General features: G+C 41.6%; 1 protein-coding gene across 1 annotated transcript in view; it reads right to left on the bottom strand.

Annotated features, from left to right (window-relative positions):
• Positions 1-17853, bottom strand: part of otog (otogelin) — a 71897-nt gene that overhangs the window by 17075 nt on the left and 36969 nt on the right. Inside the window, exons 22-37 of the mRNA XM_044356260.1 lie at positions 17655-17793; positions 15122-15256; positions 14865-15011; positions 14649-14768; positions 14350-14466; positions 13793-13949; positions 13271-13297; positions 11859-12029; positions 8736-9014; positions 6830-6947; positions 5669-5748; positions 1927-4781; positions 1385-1562; positions 1003-1154; positions 812-901; positions 528-714 (exon numbers count right to left, since the gene is read on the bottom strand). Of these exons, the coding sequence (XP_044212195.1) occupies positions 528-714; positions 812-901; positions 1003-1154; positions 1385-1562; positions 1927-4781; positions 5669-5748; positions 6830-6947; positions 8736-9014; positions 11859-12029; positions 13271-13297; positions 13793-13949; positions 14350-14466; positions 14649-14768; positions 14865-15011; positions 15122-15256; positions 17655-17793 (4952 nt within the window). The remainder of the gene's footprint in view (positions 1-527; positions 715-811; positions 902-1002; positions 1155-1384; positions 1563-1926; positions 4782-5668; positions 5749-6829; positions 6948-8735; positions 9015-11858; positions 12030-13270; positions 13298-13792; positions 13950-14349; positions 14467-14648; positions 14769-14864; positions 15012-15121; positions 15257-17654; positions 17794-17853) is intronic.

Raw genomic sequence — 17853 nt, 5'->3', positions numbered from 1 at the left:
AAAACACATTTTTCCTGAATGAAAAGGCTTTGACCAGTAATGGTAATGGTCACCATATTGCCATCTGGTGCACACTTATCAGCAGGATATTGGTGGAACCCGATGTCTATATCGCAGTTCTCACTGATATTTTTGTAAACATCTATACAAATTGTTGTTTGTCTGTAAATCAGAGGTCTAAATTTACCAATCAGTCTTTATTTAAAGTTATCTATTCCACAAGATTCAATTCAATCTTAAGGAAATCAAAACCCAGAGGCAACTACGCACTTATCTTTCCCACCTTCTTTTCATTTAGAGCTCTTATCTCAATTAATCTAAACAAACAAAGAAAATGTAGAGAAATTTGGCTTCATAAACAAAATGACATGCTGAAGTGACTGTAGGCTCCATGTTTAGCTCCACTTTCAAATAAAAAAATTAACACAAATGATCAAACCATGGGAAAACAATGATTTTGCACTTAAGAGTTGTGCACAATGCAAAAAACAACTAATACCAGTGCAGGACTACAAGACTATTCGTACCACAGAGGCCCATGGTGGGAAGTTTGTTGCTGGAGTTCTCGGTGTCGATCACCATCATTCCGGTGCTGTGGTACCACTGCAGCTTGAGTCCTGCCGGGCTGCGGATCAGGTACATGTTGCCTGTGTCGTAGATCTCAAAGCCAAACTTTTTGAATCGAGGCTTGGCATAGCGTGAGTTGACGTAGAGCTGAACACAAAAAAAAAGAGAGAAAAGTCAACATTATCAGATGTATTTATCAGTAGTAGAGCTTTAATGTGCTCACAGAAGTAAAAATCTACCCCACCCTCCTCTGCAGCCTGTTGATGATGATGTGGTCAGATTTGTGGGTGATGTTGAGCGCCACCAGACACAGGTTGGTGAAATTCCAGAGGAGCTTTGGAAAGGAAAAGAAAGTCAGGTGAAGTCACAAATAAAATCAGTGACTTACATTCACATCTCACTAAAGGAACCCCTGTGAGTGTAATATTGACTCACTGGTGACTCAGAGTCAGCAGGGCACTCCTGAACCAGGACACTGACAGTCTCATTGGGCAGCTGGGTCACTATGTAAGAGGCAGCCTTGTAGATGGCAATGCTGTTCCCATCAAACGTGATCACATTCAGGTCCGGAAACACCGAGCAGCGACCTGCAACATACAGGAGAGATGACGATGAAAAGCTGACACAACCATACCTCTCTGGGAAACAACATCGGTCTGCATAATTTTAAAAACAAGAGCTTGTTCAGTCCAGTCAAATTAAAACAGGCTTATGAACAGAGTCTGACACTGGAACAGGGTTTTCTCTGATCTTAATTGGCACACGATTGGAAATTCATACATAGAATGTAGTGAAATCTTTTGTGTGTTTTCCTCACATGGACAGTCCCACTGAGGGCAGCACTTGTCTCCATTGACCAGTATGGCAAAGCCAAGCAGGCCGCAGTTAGGCGGGTCAGGGGTGAAGGGGCAGCTTTGGGATTTGTTGAACAGGACGAGCTGGTTGTTGACGCAGATGTACTTAGTGCAATCATCAACGATCTCTGCATATGGAGGCTGGAGGGAAAGAAAAAAAAAACTGGAAGTCACAGAAATGAAAAATAAAGCACAGAGGTAATCATAAGCAGGAAATAGTATATATAAATATGTCTGCTACACTAAAGCTAGAAAAACACAAGAAAGAGACATTGTACAGTGGCTGCTGCTGTATATATTTTCTTATTTTAAATTTTAGCTTTCAAAACATCTCTTTGTCCTTGTGGCTTTTTTTGGTCCATAAATAAATGTACATGTAGTCAGAATTAACATTAAATGGGTGGGAAACATATAGAACTTGGACATATTATTAAATTATAGAGCTGTCCTGTAACTGATTATGAATTATGAGATTAAAAGGAAGATGTAAAGTAACAGAACCCACTGTGCATATCCTTGTAGGTGATACAGCCATGGACATTGTGCCCTCTGTTGTGTGTCTGGTCGTTTCCAGTGGTGTGTAAGGAGACGCTGGTGAAGGAGGAGTCGTTGCCGCTGGACTGGTATAACCCCTTGTGTCTGGAGTGGTAGTTTGGACTGATGTGGCTGCTGGGAGTGAAGTTGTAGTGGGAGTAAGGATACCAGGCTGCTGGGAGGAGATCAGCACATCAGGTGGAGGAGTCACTGGTTGGGATGTGGATGGTGATGCCTCAGTCTCTTTGGTTGTCACAGCTTTCTCAGATGTGGTTGACTCTCTGGTGGCCATTGTTGGCACAGCTGTAGATACTGTGATTGTCGTTAGCGTGGGAACAGGCACTCGACCTGGGGCAGTTGTGGTAGTTGTGCCGGGAGCTGCAATGGTTGTGTTGGCACGCTCAGTCGTGCTCACTGTAGTGACCGGCTCAGCAGATGTTGCAACGGTTGTAGATGGCACTTCTGACACTGTTGTTGTGCCGGGGCTTGGTGTGACAGTCGGTGAGCCGAGAGTGGTTGATCTAACAGCCACTGTTGGGGGTCTTGTTGCAATGGTAACCCTTGCCGTGACTGGCCGGATGGTTGACCTCTCAGTCGACGTGATTCTGGGAGTAAATCTTGTTGTGACAGGAACTCTGGGTGTCGTCCTGAGGGTGGTTGTCCGTGTGATGGTGGTAGTTGTTGGAGCAGGTGTAGCTCTTGCGGTTGACACCAACCGGGTGGTGACTTTCTCTGCAAAAGTTGTTTGTCTTGGAGTTGCAGCAGAAGTAGTTGTGAGTAGCGGAGACCAAGATGGAGGCGGTGTAGTTGTAGCTGTTGTTGTTGACATCTCCACTCTGCCTGTCACTGGGCTTGTTGTCTCCGTGATTGGTTGTACGGTGATAGGTCTGAGCGTGGTGGTGACAACGCTGGGTGGAGCGCTTGTAGGGATTGTGGTGAGCGGTGTCTCAGGAGCACCAGGCACAGGTGGAGGCTGGGGTGTAACTACTTTCTTGGTTGTGGTGACTGTAAATTCTGCAGAAGAGATTTCATGAGACGCTGTAGTTGTGGCAGTGGTGGTTGTGGCAGCAGCTGATGTGGCAGAGGTGATGACCAGCTTTGTTGTTGTTGGAAGGCGAGGCACTTCAGTAGTTTTAGTGGAACTGACCACATGGATAACAGTTTCAGAAGTGAGCTCTGGTGTAGTCTTTGCTGTGGGGCTGTAGACCGGGGTGGAGGAGGTCTCCCAATGGGGTGGTCGCCACGGCTGGGAGGTCCGTGTGGTAGACACAGGACGGGTGGAGCTTTCTGCTGTTGTCGATAGTGGTACAGTAGTAGTTTCTGTAAGGGACACTGGTGGCACAGTTGGTTTTGTTGTGGCAGGAGAACCTGTGGAAGTTTCTGGAACCTCTGGAGGTCTTGAGGTTGTGGTCGGAGTGGTTCTTGCTGTTGTTGGGATGGCGGCAGACCAAGAGGTCCTCTCAGTATAGGTTGTGGAGGTGGACACAGTAGAAGGCATTGTGGTGTCTGTAATCTTCAGAGGTGGAGGTGCAGCCGTTGTTGTGGTAGCCGTAGGTATTTTAGACGCAGTGGACTCAGGTATAGTCACTTTTGTTGTTGTTGTTGTTTGCCAGTCTGTAGTAGCTGAGGTAGCAGGCGGTGCAGTTGTAGTCAGTGCAACATGGATTGGGGTTGACGTTGGTAACTCAGGAGCAGTTGTTGTGGAGGTTGTCAGTTCAGTAGGGGTGGTGTGCACAATCCTCTCTGTGGTAAACACAGCTACAGGTGGTATTCTTGTCTCTGGACTCATGTGCTGTGTTGTTTTACTGGTGGTGAAAGGTGCAACTGGTGTGACTGATTCTGTAGTCTTTGCTGAAGAGACTGTAGGCAGAGATACAGTTCCTGTTTCAACAGGAGGTGAGGTCGGGAGAGGGGAAGTGGTTGTGGAGGATATGCTTGGTAAACCAGGAGGGATGGGTGTAGTCGTTGTTGGAGGAACTTTCTCCATTGTTACAGGCTTTGTGCTGGTGTCTGTGTACACCGTGGTAGTGGTTGCTCTGGGAACAGTAGTTCTGTCTGTAACTGTAGAAGTCTCTGAGACCTCAACTGGGCCTGGACTAGAAGCGGTTACAATTGGAATAACCACAGCTGAAGGTGTTGTAGCCTTTGTGATCTCATCAGTTGGGTGCACGCCCACAGGGGGAGGGGTAGTGATGGTGGTTGGCCCCTCGATGGAGCTTGTGGTTGGTGCTGTGGTGGTAGATGGCTGCAGGGTCGTGGCTGTGGTGGTGAAGTGTGGCTTTAAGGAGTCAGTTGGCCTGGTGGAGGAGATGAGCCAGAACAGCGCAGTGATGGCAAAGGGAGCACTGCTCGTCTTGGACGTGCTGGGGCTGAAGGGGCTGATAGTGGAGCTTAAAGCACTGGTCGTCCAATCTGTTGTACCTGTTACAGCTGTGGGATGGGCTTCAGTCACTTTGACCGTAGACAGCAGCTCCACCACCTCTGGCCTGACAGCAGGGGGTGCTGTTGGAGGAGGTGGGGTTGCTGCTGTTCTGGAGAGTTCAGGAGCTGCAGAAGAAGAAGTGGTGGCTGTTTGGGTTGCCTTGTCAGGGGCGGGTGGTGCCTTAGACGAAGTTGTTTGTGTGCTCACGGCAGGAACAGTGGTGGTGATTTTAGCGGTAGGAGCTGTGTGTGGAGGGGTGGAGGATGCGGTGGTGGTGATGGTGGTGGTGCTGGGAGGTGTGGTGGAGGCAGCAGAGCTTGTGATGGTCGCGGTGGTGACAGCTGCAGATGTCAGCTGAGGAATGGATGGTGTTACAGGCTTTACAGCAACTGGGACCTTAATGCCTGAACCCAAACAAAAAAAAGTGTGTTAGAGAAGGGCTGAGCTCGACAGACTTAGATTATGAATGCTTTGGGTTAGCAGTAGAGATGTGCCAGTATCAATTTTTTATGCTACAATTATAGTAGGAAAAATATCATAAATAATATGATAATCAACAATGTTTCCTGAAATCCTACTATTACTGCTAAAATATAGTTAAATGACTTCACACAATGATCGCCTGAGATTTTGTTAACTGAGTAGTTGTCTGTATGTTGCAGCTTTGTTGTACTCTGTATAAGTAATAACATCAAAAACAGTTTAAACTCTATAAACAAAAGTAGATTGTTCAAAGTTTAAGACTTTATGTTTAACTTTAAGTTTAAGACAGGTAACTGGAAATCTCTTAAAATGCAGCTCAGTGTCTCCTAGATTCTACGCACCCGTTCATGTTTCGGACGTTCTTGGACTTTTCCTGATGACATTGATTGATTGAAATTTGTGAACACATGCAGAAGTTAGCAGAAGTAAGTCAGCTAGTTAGTAGTAATGTAAACTGTGTGATTTTGGCCTAAATCAAGGTGACTAAAATTTTATTGTATTCATTGTTGTTTCTGTTTGTTTTTTTGCTAATTTGCAGGTTTTAATTTTGTTCTCTGTATTGTTTTATCTGTTTGGCTGGTTTTGCATTGTTTTGTCTGCAACTTTTGCCTGCAAGGATTTCCATGCAAGAGTCTTCCAACCTCAAATTAATGTTTTTTTGCTTCATTCATTTTTTAACTCTTATTGTTTTGCTGATTGTGTAACCTCCCTATTCCAACAATCCCACCACAAAACATCCTGGTTTAATTACAAATCGGTGAAATCACTGAAGCAGAACACCACTGAAATCAGTCAGGGGGATACTCACAGTCTTCAACATTAACACATCGGTGGGTGACCTCATCCAGGACCATGTGTGGAGGGCAGACAGGAAGGCAGCCCTCAATTCTGTACAGAGAGCCAAACACAGCTATGAAGAACCCCACAGAAAACTGTCTTATCCAAACAAACCTGTAAAACTTGATGTTTAGTCTTATCTACCATTAGCATCATTCTGTTAGTCTGAACATGTAATATCCATGTAAAAATACAGCAGATGTCTTCGTTTCTGTCACGTCAAGAAGCCATTAGCTATGAATGAGCTTCAGCCTCAATCATCTTAAACATCAGCTACACATGTTTTCAGTGTTTTCTGTTTTGTTTTGAAATTGTAACAGATTTATGGTAGGAAGAGAATAGAAAATAGTAAAACATGTATGTCATGTCTCGTCCAGTGTCTCAAGTTATGTTTTCTTTGTTCCACATTTTTGTTGCTTGACTTCCTGTTTTATTTTGTGTTACTCACCTCTCTTCTCTTTTCAGATCCCTACTTCCTACCCTCGTTTGTTTCCCACCCCTGTGATCGTCTGCCCCCGCCCTAATGTGTTTCACCTGTGTCCAATTATACCTGCCTCCTTTGTGTATTTAGTCTGTGTGCTCCCAGTTCCTTGTGCCAGTTTGTTTTCATCCCTAGTGTCAAGCGTTCCAGCATTTTTCTACTGTTTATTGTTCCTGGTTTTCTAGATCTCTGCTTGTGTTTTTGACCTCGTCTTTGCATAGCCCTTTTTCTGGATTGTTGCCTGACCGACTGCCTTGTTGTGTACCGAACCCTGTTTCTGAGTAAAGACATTTGATCTCACAACTGAACTGTCTCCAGAGTCGTGCACTCGAGTCCTCCATCATCTCTGTGTACCAGAAAGAAAATGCCATACAGTGTTGACTACTGAAACTAATAATTCTGACTCGAGTAATGAAACAAACAACCTTTTTACAAGGTTCAGAGGTTCCAGATGCATTGCTCACTTTAAATAAAAAACATAGTTGAAATGAAAGTTTCAGAAAATATGTTTCTGCAGACTGTAGCTGTAGTCAAACACAAGGATCCAACCAGATGAGAGCTGGATGACATCTGATGTTTAATTTAAGGTCTGATGTATTCCTCTATGTCCAGTAGAGAGTAGCTTTGTGTTAAGAAGGTCAAAGGTCTCACTGTGGGATGGTGACGCAGGCTTCAGCTGTCGGGTCACTGCAGGTCTTGAAGCAGGGGGTGACGCAGGAGTCGTACCTCCACTGACACCGAGGACCTGGCGGGACGTCCGGGCCGGGGCCTGATAAAAATCACACAAATAGTTAACAATTTCACTTCAACATCACATGACCACAGCATTGTATGCTTGTCTAAATTGGCCTTGAGTTAGGTATAAAACTCTCTCTCAGAACCAGGTGTAGCTATGTGTTACTGCTGTGCACCAAGAAGCATAACACTGCATGATACTGAAATATATACGTTAGAATTTGATTTGATCTGGTAAAATGAAAGCAGGTCAGGTGAATCCAAACCTCTCATTAAGTTTTAATGGTTGCATTAGTACATCAAATGGAAATTTATTCACATTTTACAGTTGTTGTTCATCTTGCATTGGTGTCAACACTTAAAATATACTTTACAGTCTCAATGAAACGGCTCATACAGTAAGCAGAGAAATCATCTTGATGGCCCTCAATCTGCAGGAAAATTTGATGTGGTTACAAAACAAGTATATAACACTACAAATATGGGCCGGCTAAAAATGGTCCATAAATGTTTTCATAGAACAGTTATGTGATGAATTTAGAAAGCCATTAGTGTTTGCTTAACGTCTCCGATCTCCTGCTCCGAGCGCGTACAGCATTCACTGCTGTCAGCAAGAAATTCAATCCGCTATTGGCTGCTATGCCTTTTCCATTAACTAAAACAAATGCTCTCTTATTTTTAGCAGCAGCGATCATCCTGGCTGCTCTCTAAGCTGAGTATGCAGGCAGACAAGTGCTGACCTTTGACCCTGGAGAGGAGCGCTGACGACCAGCTGAACCTCCTGGATCCTTATTGATGGCTGAGTGAAGTTAAAAATATAATGTGGAACCTTCAACATGCCTTTTTAATGACAATATCTCTAACTCTCATCAGGTAAAACTCCAGCTTTGCCAATTAATAAAATGTGATACAGATGTATGTTGAATTCACCAAAGAAAAAAACAATTGTAAACATTTTCTCTTTATGATAACTTGAACAGACTCTTCATATACGTATGTTATCAAACTATCTATCATTTTGTCATACTGTTTTTCCACACTGTCATTTTTCTATCTGGTCTATTCTGTACACACAAAATCTATCACACATCTGTCCGTCCTGGAAGACGGATCCCTCCTCTGTTGCTCCTCCTGAGAATTCTTCCATATTTTTCCCTGTTAAGGGGTTTTTTAGGGAGTTTTTCCTTATTCGAATCAAGGGTCTAAGCATAGACGATGTTGTATGCTGCAGTGCAGATTGTAAAGTCCCCTGAGGTACACTTGGGATTTGTGATATTGGGTTACAGTATATAAATAAAAACTGACTTCATCAAAATGATGACTTCTTTAATGCAAGAGAGAAATCTATGAATTATAAAAGTGTAATAAGTGGAGGACAAAACTATGAAAACAAGATCCAAGTTGCATGAATTTTCCTTAAAGATACCTGAGCAAATGTATAAATGATAAGATCATCTCCTCTCTTATTTAATCACACAACCTTTATTTTGTAATTATGAGATTTTATTGTGTTGTTTTTCTTTTCTCTTGGTGTTAAGCTGATCAATTCTGAAAATATTTCTGCGTAAAGGAAGCAAACAGTTCCTACTGAGGCTGCAGAAGACATTTGGAAAGGCTGAATGTTTTAGATGAATTTAAAAATGAATTTAAATCCAGTTTTACTTTAATCTGTTTCGCTGTTGAATCAGATTTTTATGGGTGACTGGCAGCTCTGCTATCATGACAACACACTGCGTCTTTCAGTGTGAGGGAATCCTCAGGAATCCAGTAACAGCAGTGTGTGATGTGTTCACTGCACATTGGTCATATCAGTGTTGCTGACCTGTCAGTCTGAACAGAGTGGCCTTGCGGAAGCTGTCGGTGTGTCGGTATTTGAGCAGGTGGAGGCGGGGCAGCGTGGCGTGCATGAAGAAGCCCGGCTTGGCGTGGGACTCCAGCGAGTCGTAGCCGGAGATCCAGGTGTCCCTGTGGAGCACGAAGGTGGCTCCGTCCCAGAATGCCTCGCTCTCCTCCCACTTGGCCAGCCTCACCTGGCCGCTGGGGCTTGCATACAGGAAGTAGTTGGGTCTGTCCGCGGCCTCAAAGGAAACCCGTGATGTGTCTGTGCAGAGAAAGCAGGGAAGCATTCAGAAGACGGCTACTGAGATATTTAATATGTTTTCACCCAAACACACACACTCCATTACTGATAATACAGATTGTAACAGAACTGATTGAGCTCAAAAACAAATGGACAGGAGGAGCTGGGATCAAACCATCAACCCCACAGAATTCCCAGATTGATTTAATTTTAATGGAAATGGTGCATTAAATGTCCGTGTGCTCTCTTCTGGTAACTCTCAGAAAACAATGAAGCAAAAATGTTATATTAGACTTAATAGTATAAACTGTAGTTTCATTTGTTATGAGAATGAGCCTGAATGCAGCAGATATCACATCTCAGATACACTAAACCGACCAGCTTGTTCCAGTCTTGGCTTGCTGACCGGCCTTCGCCTCGACTTGTAGCTCAGGTTGCTATATTAGCATTTGGCAATCTGATCCTTGCACCCGTCTGCCACTGTGCCGTCCATCTCCCACGTCAATGTTTTCACTGGGACGCACAAATCATTCAAAATAATGTCAAACGCAGAGGAAATAGTGGAAGAGGAGATCGCCGGCAGGCTGAGTTTCAGTCGGAGCGGGAAGAAACTCTGAAACTCTCTGATTCTGTGATTAACTGGAGGAGGAGAAGCCATCGAACAGGAAGAGGACAGAATGAATCTGCTGTATGATGCAGTGAGGAGCCAGATGTCAACGCCTGATATTTTCATGGAAATTACCTGGACATCAAATTCAAGTACTTTTCAATGATTTTTCAATATTGACTGGCCTCCACGATACACAGTCGATCAGACAAAAATGTTTTTTTCACAAAATCACAGGAAGGCAGCTCTCTGTTACATTATGGAAATCATCAATGCTAACTGACATTTTTAAAAATCCTCTTGACCATTATGTACTTTTACACACAAGCTAATAATTTCTTATTATACATTTCACTACTGAGGTCCAGATCAAGTAAAGAATTTAATGATTACTGTTCACATCTATAAGAGGCTCTGCTGCAGACACATATGGATCCACAGAACCACTAAACGTTTTAACATTGGAGACATCGGTCATGTTTTACACATAAAGCTGCATCTATCAAAATTTGTACATTAACAATTTATCAAATGATTGTGTGTGATGTGACAGTTCCCCTCAGCTCTATGGAGTGTTTTAGTGTCTTTCAGCTCTTTGTCTTTGTTTGGAAACTTTACTCTTTTGGTTCAGTCTCACTTCTTTCATTAACTTGGTTTTGAGCCGCAGAAGGCAGCTGATAAATCCGCTGTGCATTACCTGCACAGCACCAACGGACACAACGGCAGACAGACAAAGTTCACCACTAGCTGGAAGGTCTGATATTTTTCGCAGGAGTTGGTGGAGACCAAAACAATGTTACTCCCTGCAGCTAGATAGGCCATCACAACTTATAAGTTGTTGATGTTTTCAGCTTTTTCCACTGCCTGCAAGTAGCCAAAAAAAACTATTAATACTGCATTAAAACATCCTATATATTGTGTTTTCTTCAAGCAACCACTTGCAATCATGGGAATGATGCGTGTCCTCTCTTGGTTGCAATTACGGAAGAAGCATAACGATGTTATACCGACACAAGAAGATGTTGGATGGATGGTTGGATGTACGAAGTGTGTGACTTTGACACTGGAGACAAGTAGTTTTAATTGCTTAAACGTAACCAGACCTCAGCCATAGAGGTGGAAGATCAGAAAACTCTGATATGAAGTGTTTTTCAAACGCTCATTTGGGCAATTTTAAAAGGAAAGAGCCTATTTTGTCATTAAGATATGATAACTTGTGGTTAAAGAGATTCCTTAAGACACTGATTTCTCACAGTCCATTAGGGATACAGTCAAGTTGTAGGAGTCAAACTACTTTTGTGAGTCTTGTGTGACTCTTTTTTTATTCAGCAGCCTTTTGTATTCTGCTTACAGGAAAACATATCACTGGTATCTACACAATGATCAAACTTTCCCAAACTCCACTACAGACGTTCTCTTTCATGCACTGATACCGCTTCCATTGTATCCTGCATTAGTAATGCATACACTTTGTTTTTCCACAGTGACACTAAATGAGTGTAAAATAAAACTATGAAGCCTCTCAACTAACCACAGGGTTCCCACACTCACTTAGACATTAAATTCAGGGACATTTCCATGATTGCAGAGGTCTTGTTTCGGGAAATTCATGCATACAGCTCTTTTTAAATATGAATTCTCAATTAGCTGTGCTTCTTTCCATGTGGGCCTTCGCTAGAATATAAATTCTTAAGAGGAAAGAAAGATCTCTGATAAATATTCATATAGAGAGTAATATTACTACCACAAGACTGAGAAGAATGAAGTCTTTTGCATGATGTTAAACTCCTTTGTGATACATCTGAATAAGAAATATTCTTGATTTGCAGTTATTTAAAGAATCAATAATTGACATGTTTGGGGTTAAATAAAACAGTTTTTGTACTTGTTTTTTTTACTGATCTTGTCAATCAAGAAATACTGATGAAATCCAGTAACACAATTGATGTGTTAATGATCTCAGGGAGAGATTCATTCATTACCTGAACCTGATTTTAGGTTCCAAACTTTCAAGGCCATTCACTATAAAACTTTTAAGGACATTTTTTGCATTTTCTTTACATTATCTAATTATCAGATAAAAGTTGTGACTTCTGGCAGCTGAAAAACATAAAATAAAATCTTCTCCAAAGCAAAATTGGAGGAGAAGACTGCAGAGAGAGGAGGGACAGTGCTGCACAGAGGAAAGTTCTTGCATTGAAATGACTCCTGCTCTGTAAATTAAGTTGAACCCTGCAGTTCGAATAAAACAAACTCACCGTGAGGTCGGGCTCTGCTGAGGCCCGGCGTCATCATGAACTGCGAGAGGAAGCCAGCTGCGGTGGTGATGTTTCCCCGCTGCACAAACACGGAGCCGCCGGACCTGGCAGCTGCCAACAGCGATGTCCGATCCCTGAAGGGGATCAACCTGAAGGGGCCTTTACCAAGAACTGCAGACAGGAGGCCATGTTAGTTCAGCAGAGATTACTGTTACAGAGTAGTAATGCAGTTTTAGCTCATATGCAACAAATCCCATATACTTTACATCACAAATAACCATTGTGCAAACCGTTACCGCTCAGTTTTGAATTTTGGATGTATTTTTCCTGCAACTATAAGAAGCTAGTGGTTTCCATTCATGTCATGTATCATGTGAAAATCAGTTAGCAGACTCTTGACTCTTGAGATGTGTAATCTATCACAGTGAACATTGTTGTTAGACTGAAATAAGTCATTCAATCGCAGATTTTATGATCTATGACCTTTTTATGCAATAATTGTCTTGTGTAAATGTGCGTCTTGTGGGTTGTGAAGGGAGAGTCGCAAATTTCGAAATACATCTGAAACACACAATGACCCCGAATCTAAGGCGTCAATGTTAAAGAAAGGGAAGTGAGAGTGACATGGAGTTACACTGGTCGCAGGCAGACACAAATATGCGATATGAGTTACTGATGATGCATTTATTCTACGAAGTTTGCAGTGACACAATGCATCCCAGAGGCATGTGATTAAGGAGTCTTCAACTCAGAAGCCTGGATTGAGACTTTTGTTTAATTTTCCACGAAAATCTGCATTATTATCTATTACACCATCATCACATGGTGGTGTGAAGTACACACCTTTTAAGTTAATCTGCACTTGAACAACACGCTACACCACACAATTACCAGGTAATGCATTTTAGTTGAAAACTATTGGCTGCCACAAACACAAACATCCAAGGAAGTAGCTTAAACTTGTAAAAACACGAGTAGTGTCCTTTAAATTTCAGTAATTGAGTCCAAATGTCTCCAGTTTCCATTCCTGGACACACTCCTATAACTTTTTAACTATCTCCCATAACTACTCACTACAACATTTCCCACTGTCATTACACACTAATAAATAATCAATCAACAATAACAACCCATTGACTAATCACAGATGTTCTTGCTGCACCAATATTATATCTCACAGTGGTATTAAATCATGCTTGCAGAAAAAAATACCGTTGATGTTTTGATGAATAAATCTTCGCCCAAATCCCTCTGACATCACATCAACACTCAGCTCAGGATATTTTATCAATACCTTGTAAGCGCTGTGCACATCATTTATATATCTAAACTCAGTAAGTATAGACGTTGGTGTTTGAGTGTGTGATGTAGTTTGTCTTGTAGCTTTTAGGTCAGTGGAGAGACAGTCGTACCTTTGTTGTAGAATTCACAATCATAGGCTGCAGAGAGACGAAGAGAGACAGTTAATAACAATAGTGATGGTTGTAATAGAAGTTACAAAATGCTTCATATTTAAGACAAATAGGTACCATTTTCTAGCCACAAGCTTAGTCAATAGACCTCCCAACAACTTATAAAAGAAACAAAAACTAAACCAATATATAAAATGTGATTTATCAAAACACAGAGAAAAAAGTTACAATAAGAAACGCACAAATTGAACAGAAGAGTTCACCAGTCAGCAGAGAATAGTCATAGACAAAGTAAAACATATAGTAAAGGAAAGACAAAATGACAGGACAAGGACAATGAGCTCTGGGATACTTTGGTATTTCATATCTGTACACCACTTTGAGGGTTTATGAGCTGTGACTAATGGGTTTATTAATGATGAATGTTTAATTGGTGTTATAGGTTATCGGCTTCAGATTTATCTCTCGAAACAGAGATTTAAGAAATACTGAAGGTTTTTCACTCCTTTCTTTCTGACTTACGGCACAGAGAAGGGGAGCGCCAGTCGACAGGAACGCCCTGGTGGCAGCAGCGTTGGGCGTACGCCGCCACGCTGGTGCAGAAACACTCGCAGTCGCCTCCTCGGCTGCAGGCGCACGTGTCCGCCAGGCAGTTCATGTAGAACCAGGTAACGTCCACCTGAGCACAAAGAAAAACAAACACTGTTCAGCATTCACTAAGAATGAAACAATCATTTAGTATAAAAGTTCTCCATTCTTACACAAACCTTGAAGGTCAAAATTAATCAGAAAGGACTTTTAAACTGATATTCCAATGAAAATCTATCTAACCTATTTACTTTATATTATCTATTTATTTATCTGTGGATTTATTTAATTTACCTAAAATATTGATTATCTAAAAAATATTGTCCTTTATGAGGTAACTGCAAATAACATGGAGTGAGTGTTTCATTCAAGACAAAAAGATGCAAAAACCACCAATCTGGGTTATATTAGGTTAAAAGTAATTTATTAACTTTAAAAGATAATCTGTTTGCAATCAGACTGAGTAGAGTTGTTGTTGTACCGTTACTCACCACTGGGTGGCAGGCCTGGAAGACTTCACTGAGCAGAACGGCACACTGCCGCTTTGCAAAGGGCTCCCTGAGCGGACTGAGGCTGCAGGGGTGTCTGATATCTGGACTGTTCACACACTGAACAAACACACACACACACACACACACAGATGTGTTCAATTACAACTTTTATTGGAGGTTAAGAAGTCAGGGCTTAAACTAAATGAATAAATGATGAATGTGTTGAAAACAAACAACAAGCGACTGATTAAAAGGCCTCACAGGGTTGATGATGATGATGCAGGTGATGTGTCACTCACCTCTGTTGCGGTCCAGCTGTTTCCAAACTCCTGTGGAGTTGGGGAGTCGATGTTGTCGGGTGTCCGCATCTCATTCACTGTCTTCAAGTCAAAGTTCCCACACAGCCCGCTCAGCTTCCCCTGAACACATCACCAACATCGTTTAATTTAACATTTCACTGACAGCCATCATAACAATCCAGTCAGTCAGTTAAAGGCAGTGGTCAATAATCCTACCTGCCAGCGAGGTCCAACCTGGATGTGGACGGTGGTCTTACGGTCCCAGAGGACGGTGACATCTTCCTCCGGGAAATGAACCACTGTGAAGTATCCAGCCGGCCAGATGAACATCCTCTGCTTCCTGTCGACTACACTGGATGGGTTCTACATGGGGAGAATAATTTCAATATTCATTTTATAAGATTATGTTGCCAGTGTGCTGCTGGTATGATTATTAAATGAATCTAGAGAATGTACTAAAAAGTGACTCTTACTGGCTTCCCAGTGTCATCATCGAACGCTATGAAGGATCTTCCGATATTGATCAGCAGTGATTTCCTGCAGATGACTCCGCTGTCGAAACAGTCGACGTTCTCAGCCATTACACTGAGCATCACATCAGCGCTGCTCTGTGGAGGAGAGAAAACACGTGCTGTTGACACTGAATCTAACATAACTTAAAGGATAAGTTCTCAATTTTTCAAGTGTGTCTTAAAACAACAGTCAGGTGTCCATATGAACAGTGAAAGAGGTTTTTCCTCGCTGTAATCATTCCTCCTGTTCATACTGACTAAAAGATCCCCTTCAAATGTGCTTTCAATGTAAGTGATGGAGGCCAAAATCCACAGTGTGTCCACACAGTCATTTAAAAGTTGATGTGAAGCTCATATGAGGCTTCAGCAGTCTGAGTTAGTCATATCAAGTGGATATCTGACATATTTACAGTCTTTTTAGCATCAAATTCCCTCTTTGTGTTTCCTCGGACAGTGTTTCCCTGTTGAGCTGCGGTGGAAGTATAGTAACAAAAAGAGGGACTTTGGCAAAGTTGAAAAATATCTACTTGATTTGACTCATTTGGACGCTGACGCTTCATATTAGCTTCAGATGAACTTTTAAATACATTTTTGCACAGAAGGAGGACTGTGGATTTTGTCCTCCATCACTTCCATTGTAAGTGCATTATGAAGGGATCTTCTAATGGTCAGTATGAACAGGAGGAATGATTACAGCAAGAAAAACATGTTTCAATGTTCATAAGACACACTTGAGAAATTGTGAACCCATCCTTTAACTTAATAGCAGCGTTTTTAACTTACTTCAGAGTAAAAGTCTTTTTTTATGGTCGTGACTTTGTCTTCAGTTTATCACAGTTTTTTTTAAAGATATGACCATAAATTTCCACTTTGTTGCTTGTGGTATTAATAACTTAAGAAATGAGTTTATACTGTTGGTGCACTCTATTGTAAAGATCCATAAAAATGTTTTTTTTTTTAAGTTCAGTAACAACAAACAGCCGACAAATCAGTTACGTCTTACTTTTGCTGGGGACCATTTTGTTATTTAGATTGATTTTCCACTGGTTTCAGTAATGTATGAAATCAGTATTGAAACTTGCTTGAGATGGGTAATCTATCACAGTAAACATTCAGTTAATGCATTTTTTATTTAAAAATGAGGGAAAAATCAATAACACATAAAGCCAGGAGAAAACTGGATTTAAAAAACTCTTAACTTTTTCATTTTTATTTACTTACTTAAAGGGAAATTCTAGCATTTTCAACCTGGACCCTATTTTCCCATCATTTTGAGTGACTAATGGGGATAAAATGCTTTGGAATTGGTTCAGTACTGTTTGAGAGCGCCTCAGCTGGCAGCCGCAAAACAGGTGCAATGTAATCCTTGGGGGACAATTGCGAACGTCAATGTGCTTGTTATTATAAGTGTCTGACAATGAAAATAAACAGGAACCAGCCACCCATAGTAGCATTATGGCTAACTTTCTAGTTTCCTTACAGTCCAACCATGATGACAGTCACCCTCATACATGTAAACAAACCGGCGTGCACGGATGAATATGCAGGTGGTTTGGTTAGATATAGATCTCTATGTAGTTAGCCATAATGCTGCAACGGGTGGCTAGTTCCTGTGTTTACTTTCATTGTCAGACACTTATAATAACAACGTGAGCCTGTCAGTGGCTAAAACAAGCACTTTTAGTGGACGTACTTTGACGGGCGCAATTGCCCCCAAGGATTACCAGCTGAAGCCATCTCACTCAATACCAGACTGATTCCAGAAAATCAAAAATCAAAAAATACCAGAATTTACCTTTAAAGGAACTCTGGAGGCATTGCTCACTGTATGTTATGTTTCTCCTCACTTAATTACCACAATAATTTTCTGAGCTGTCATTGTCACAAGAGGATCTTGCTAACTAGAAACTGCTGTGAAAAATTGTTTTCAATAAAAACTGATTAAACTCTCCACCCCAAAAACAAAAACTGTATTTTTTTTTTCAATTAGTGGTCTTCGTGATAATTGTTTCTTCTTAGGATGGTTTTTGTGATTCATGCTTTACGCTGAATTTTTGATGTATTTTTTTGTATATTTTGCTCAATGCTTTTCTATTGTTGCCCTTTATTCAGCAGCGTGTCTTGTCCTTTAATGGGAGTATCAGAGAGCGTTATCCAGCTCTGATCTGATCGGTTCAGTCTGAGAGCAGATTGACTCTCAATCTTGCAGATTACAATCACCCGAGAGATGAATGTGTCTATTGTTTGTTCAGCTTTGTGTTACCTGTTTGACAATGAAGAAGATTCTGTTAGTCTGAAACATTGCTCTATTAAATTTGTCGGGGCTATCGGTGCAGTGTGCAGATCTTGTGTCTGATTTTGGCCTTCAGTTTGTTTTTTGCTCGAGCATCTGTATAAGTTTTTTGAGAGGTGTTTACCCCCAGCACTCTTTTAGTTAAGTTAAAGTTAAGTTAAAGTATGCTAAACCACAGTTTTGGTTAAATATTCCCAGTACCTTTATAAGATAGACTTTGCATGCACCAACGTAGTCAAACAGGAGGCCATCAAACGTCCTGTAGTGGCGATCACCATAAGCCGTGCACATGGATGGACACGGATGAAACACACACTGGAACGTCCCATGCTGGCAAACACTACAAAGACAGCGAAGCTTCAGTGATTCAGCATCAACTTGTTCCCACTTAGTGCAAGGA

This window comes from Thunnus albacares, chromosome 1, assembly GCF_914725855.1.
Source record: "Thunnus albacares chromosome 1, fThuAlb1.1, whole genome shotgun sequence".
Classification (NCBI taxonomy): domain Eukaryota; kingdom Metazoa; phylum Chordata; class Actinopteri; order Scombriformes; family Scombridae; genus Thunnus; species Thunnus albacares.
Note: the sequence above shows the minus strand (reverse complement) of the source record. Positions and strands in the feature narration are given on the sequence as shown.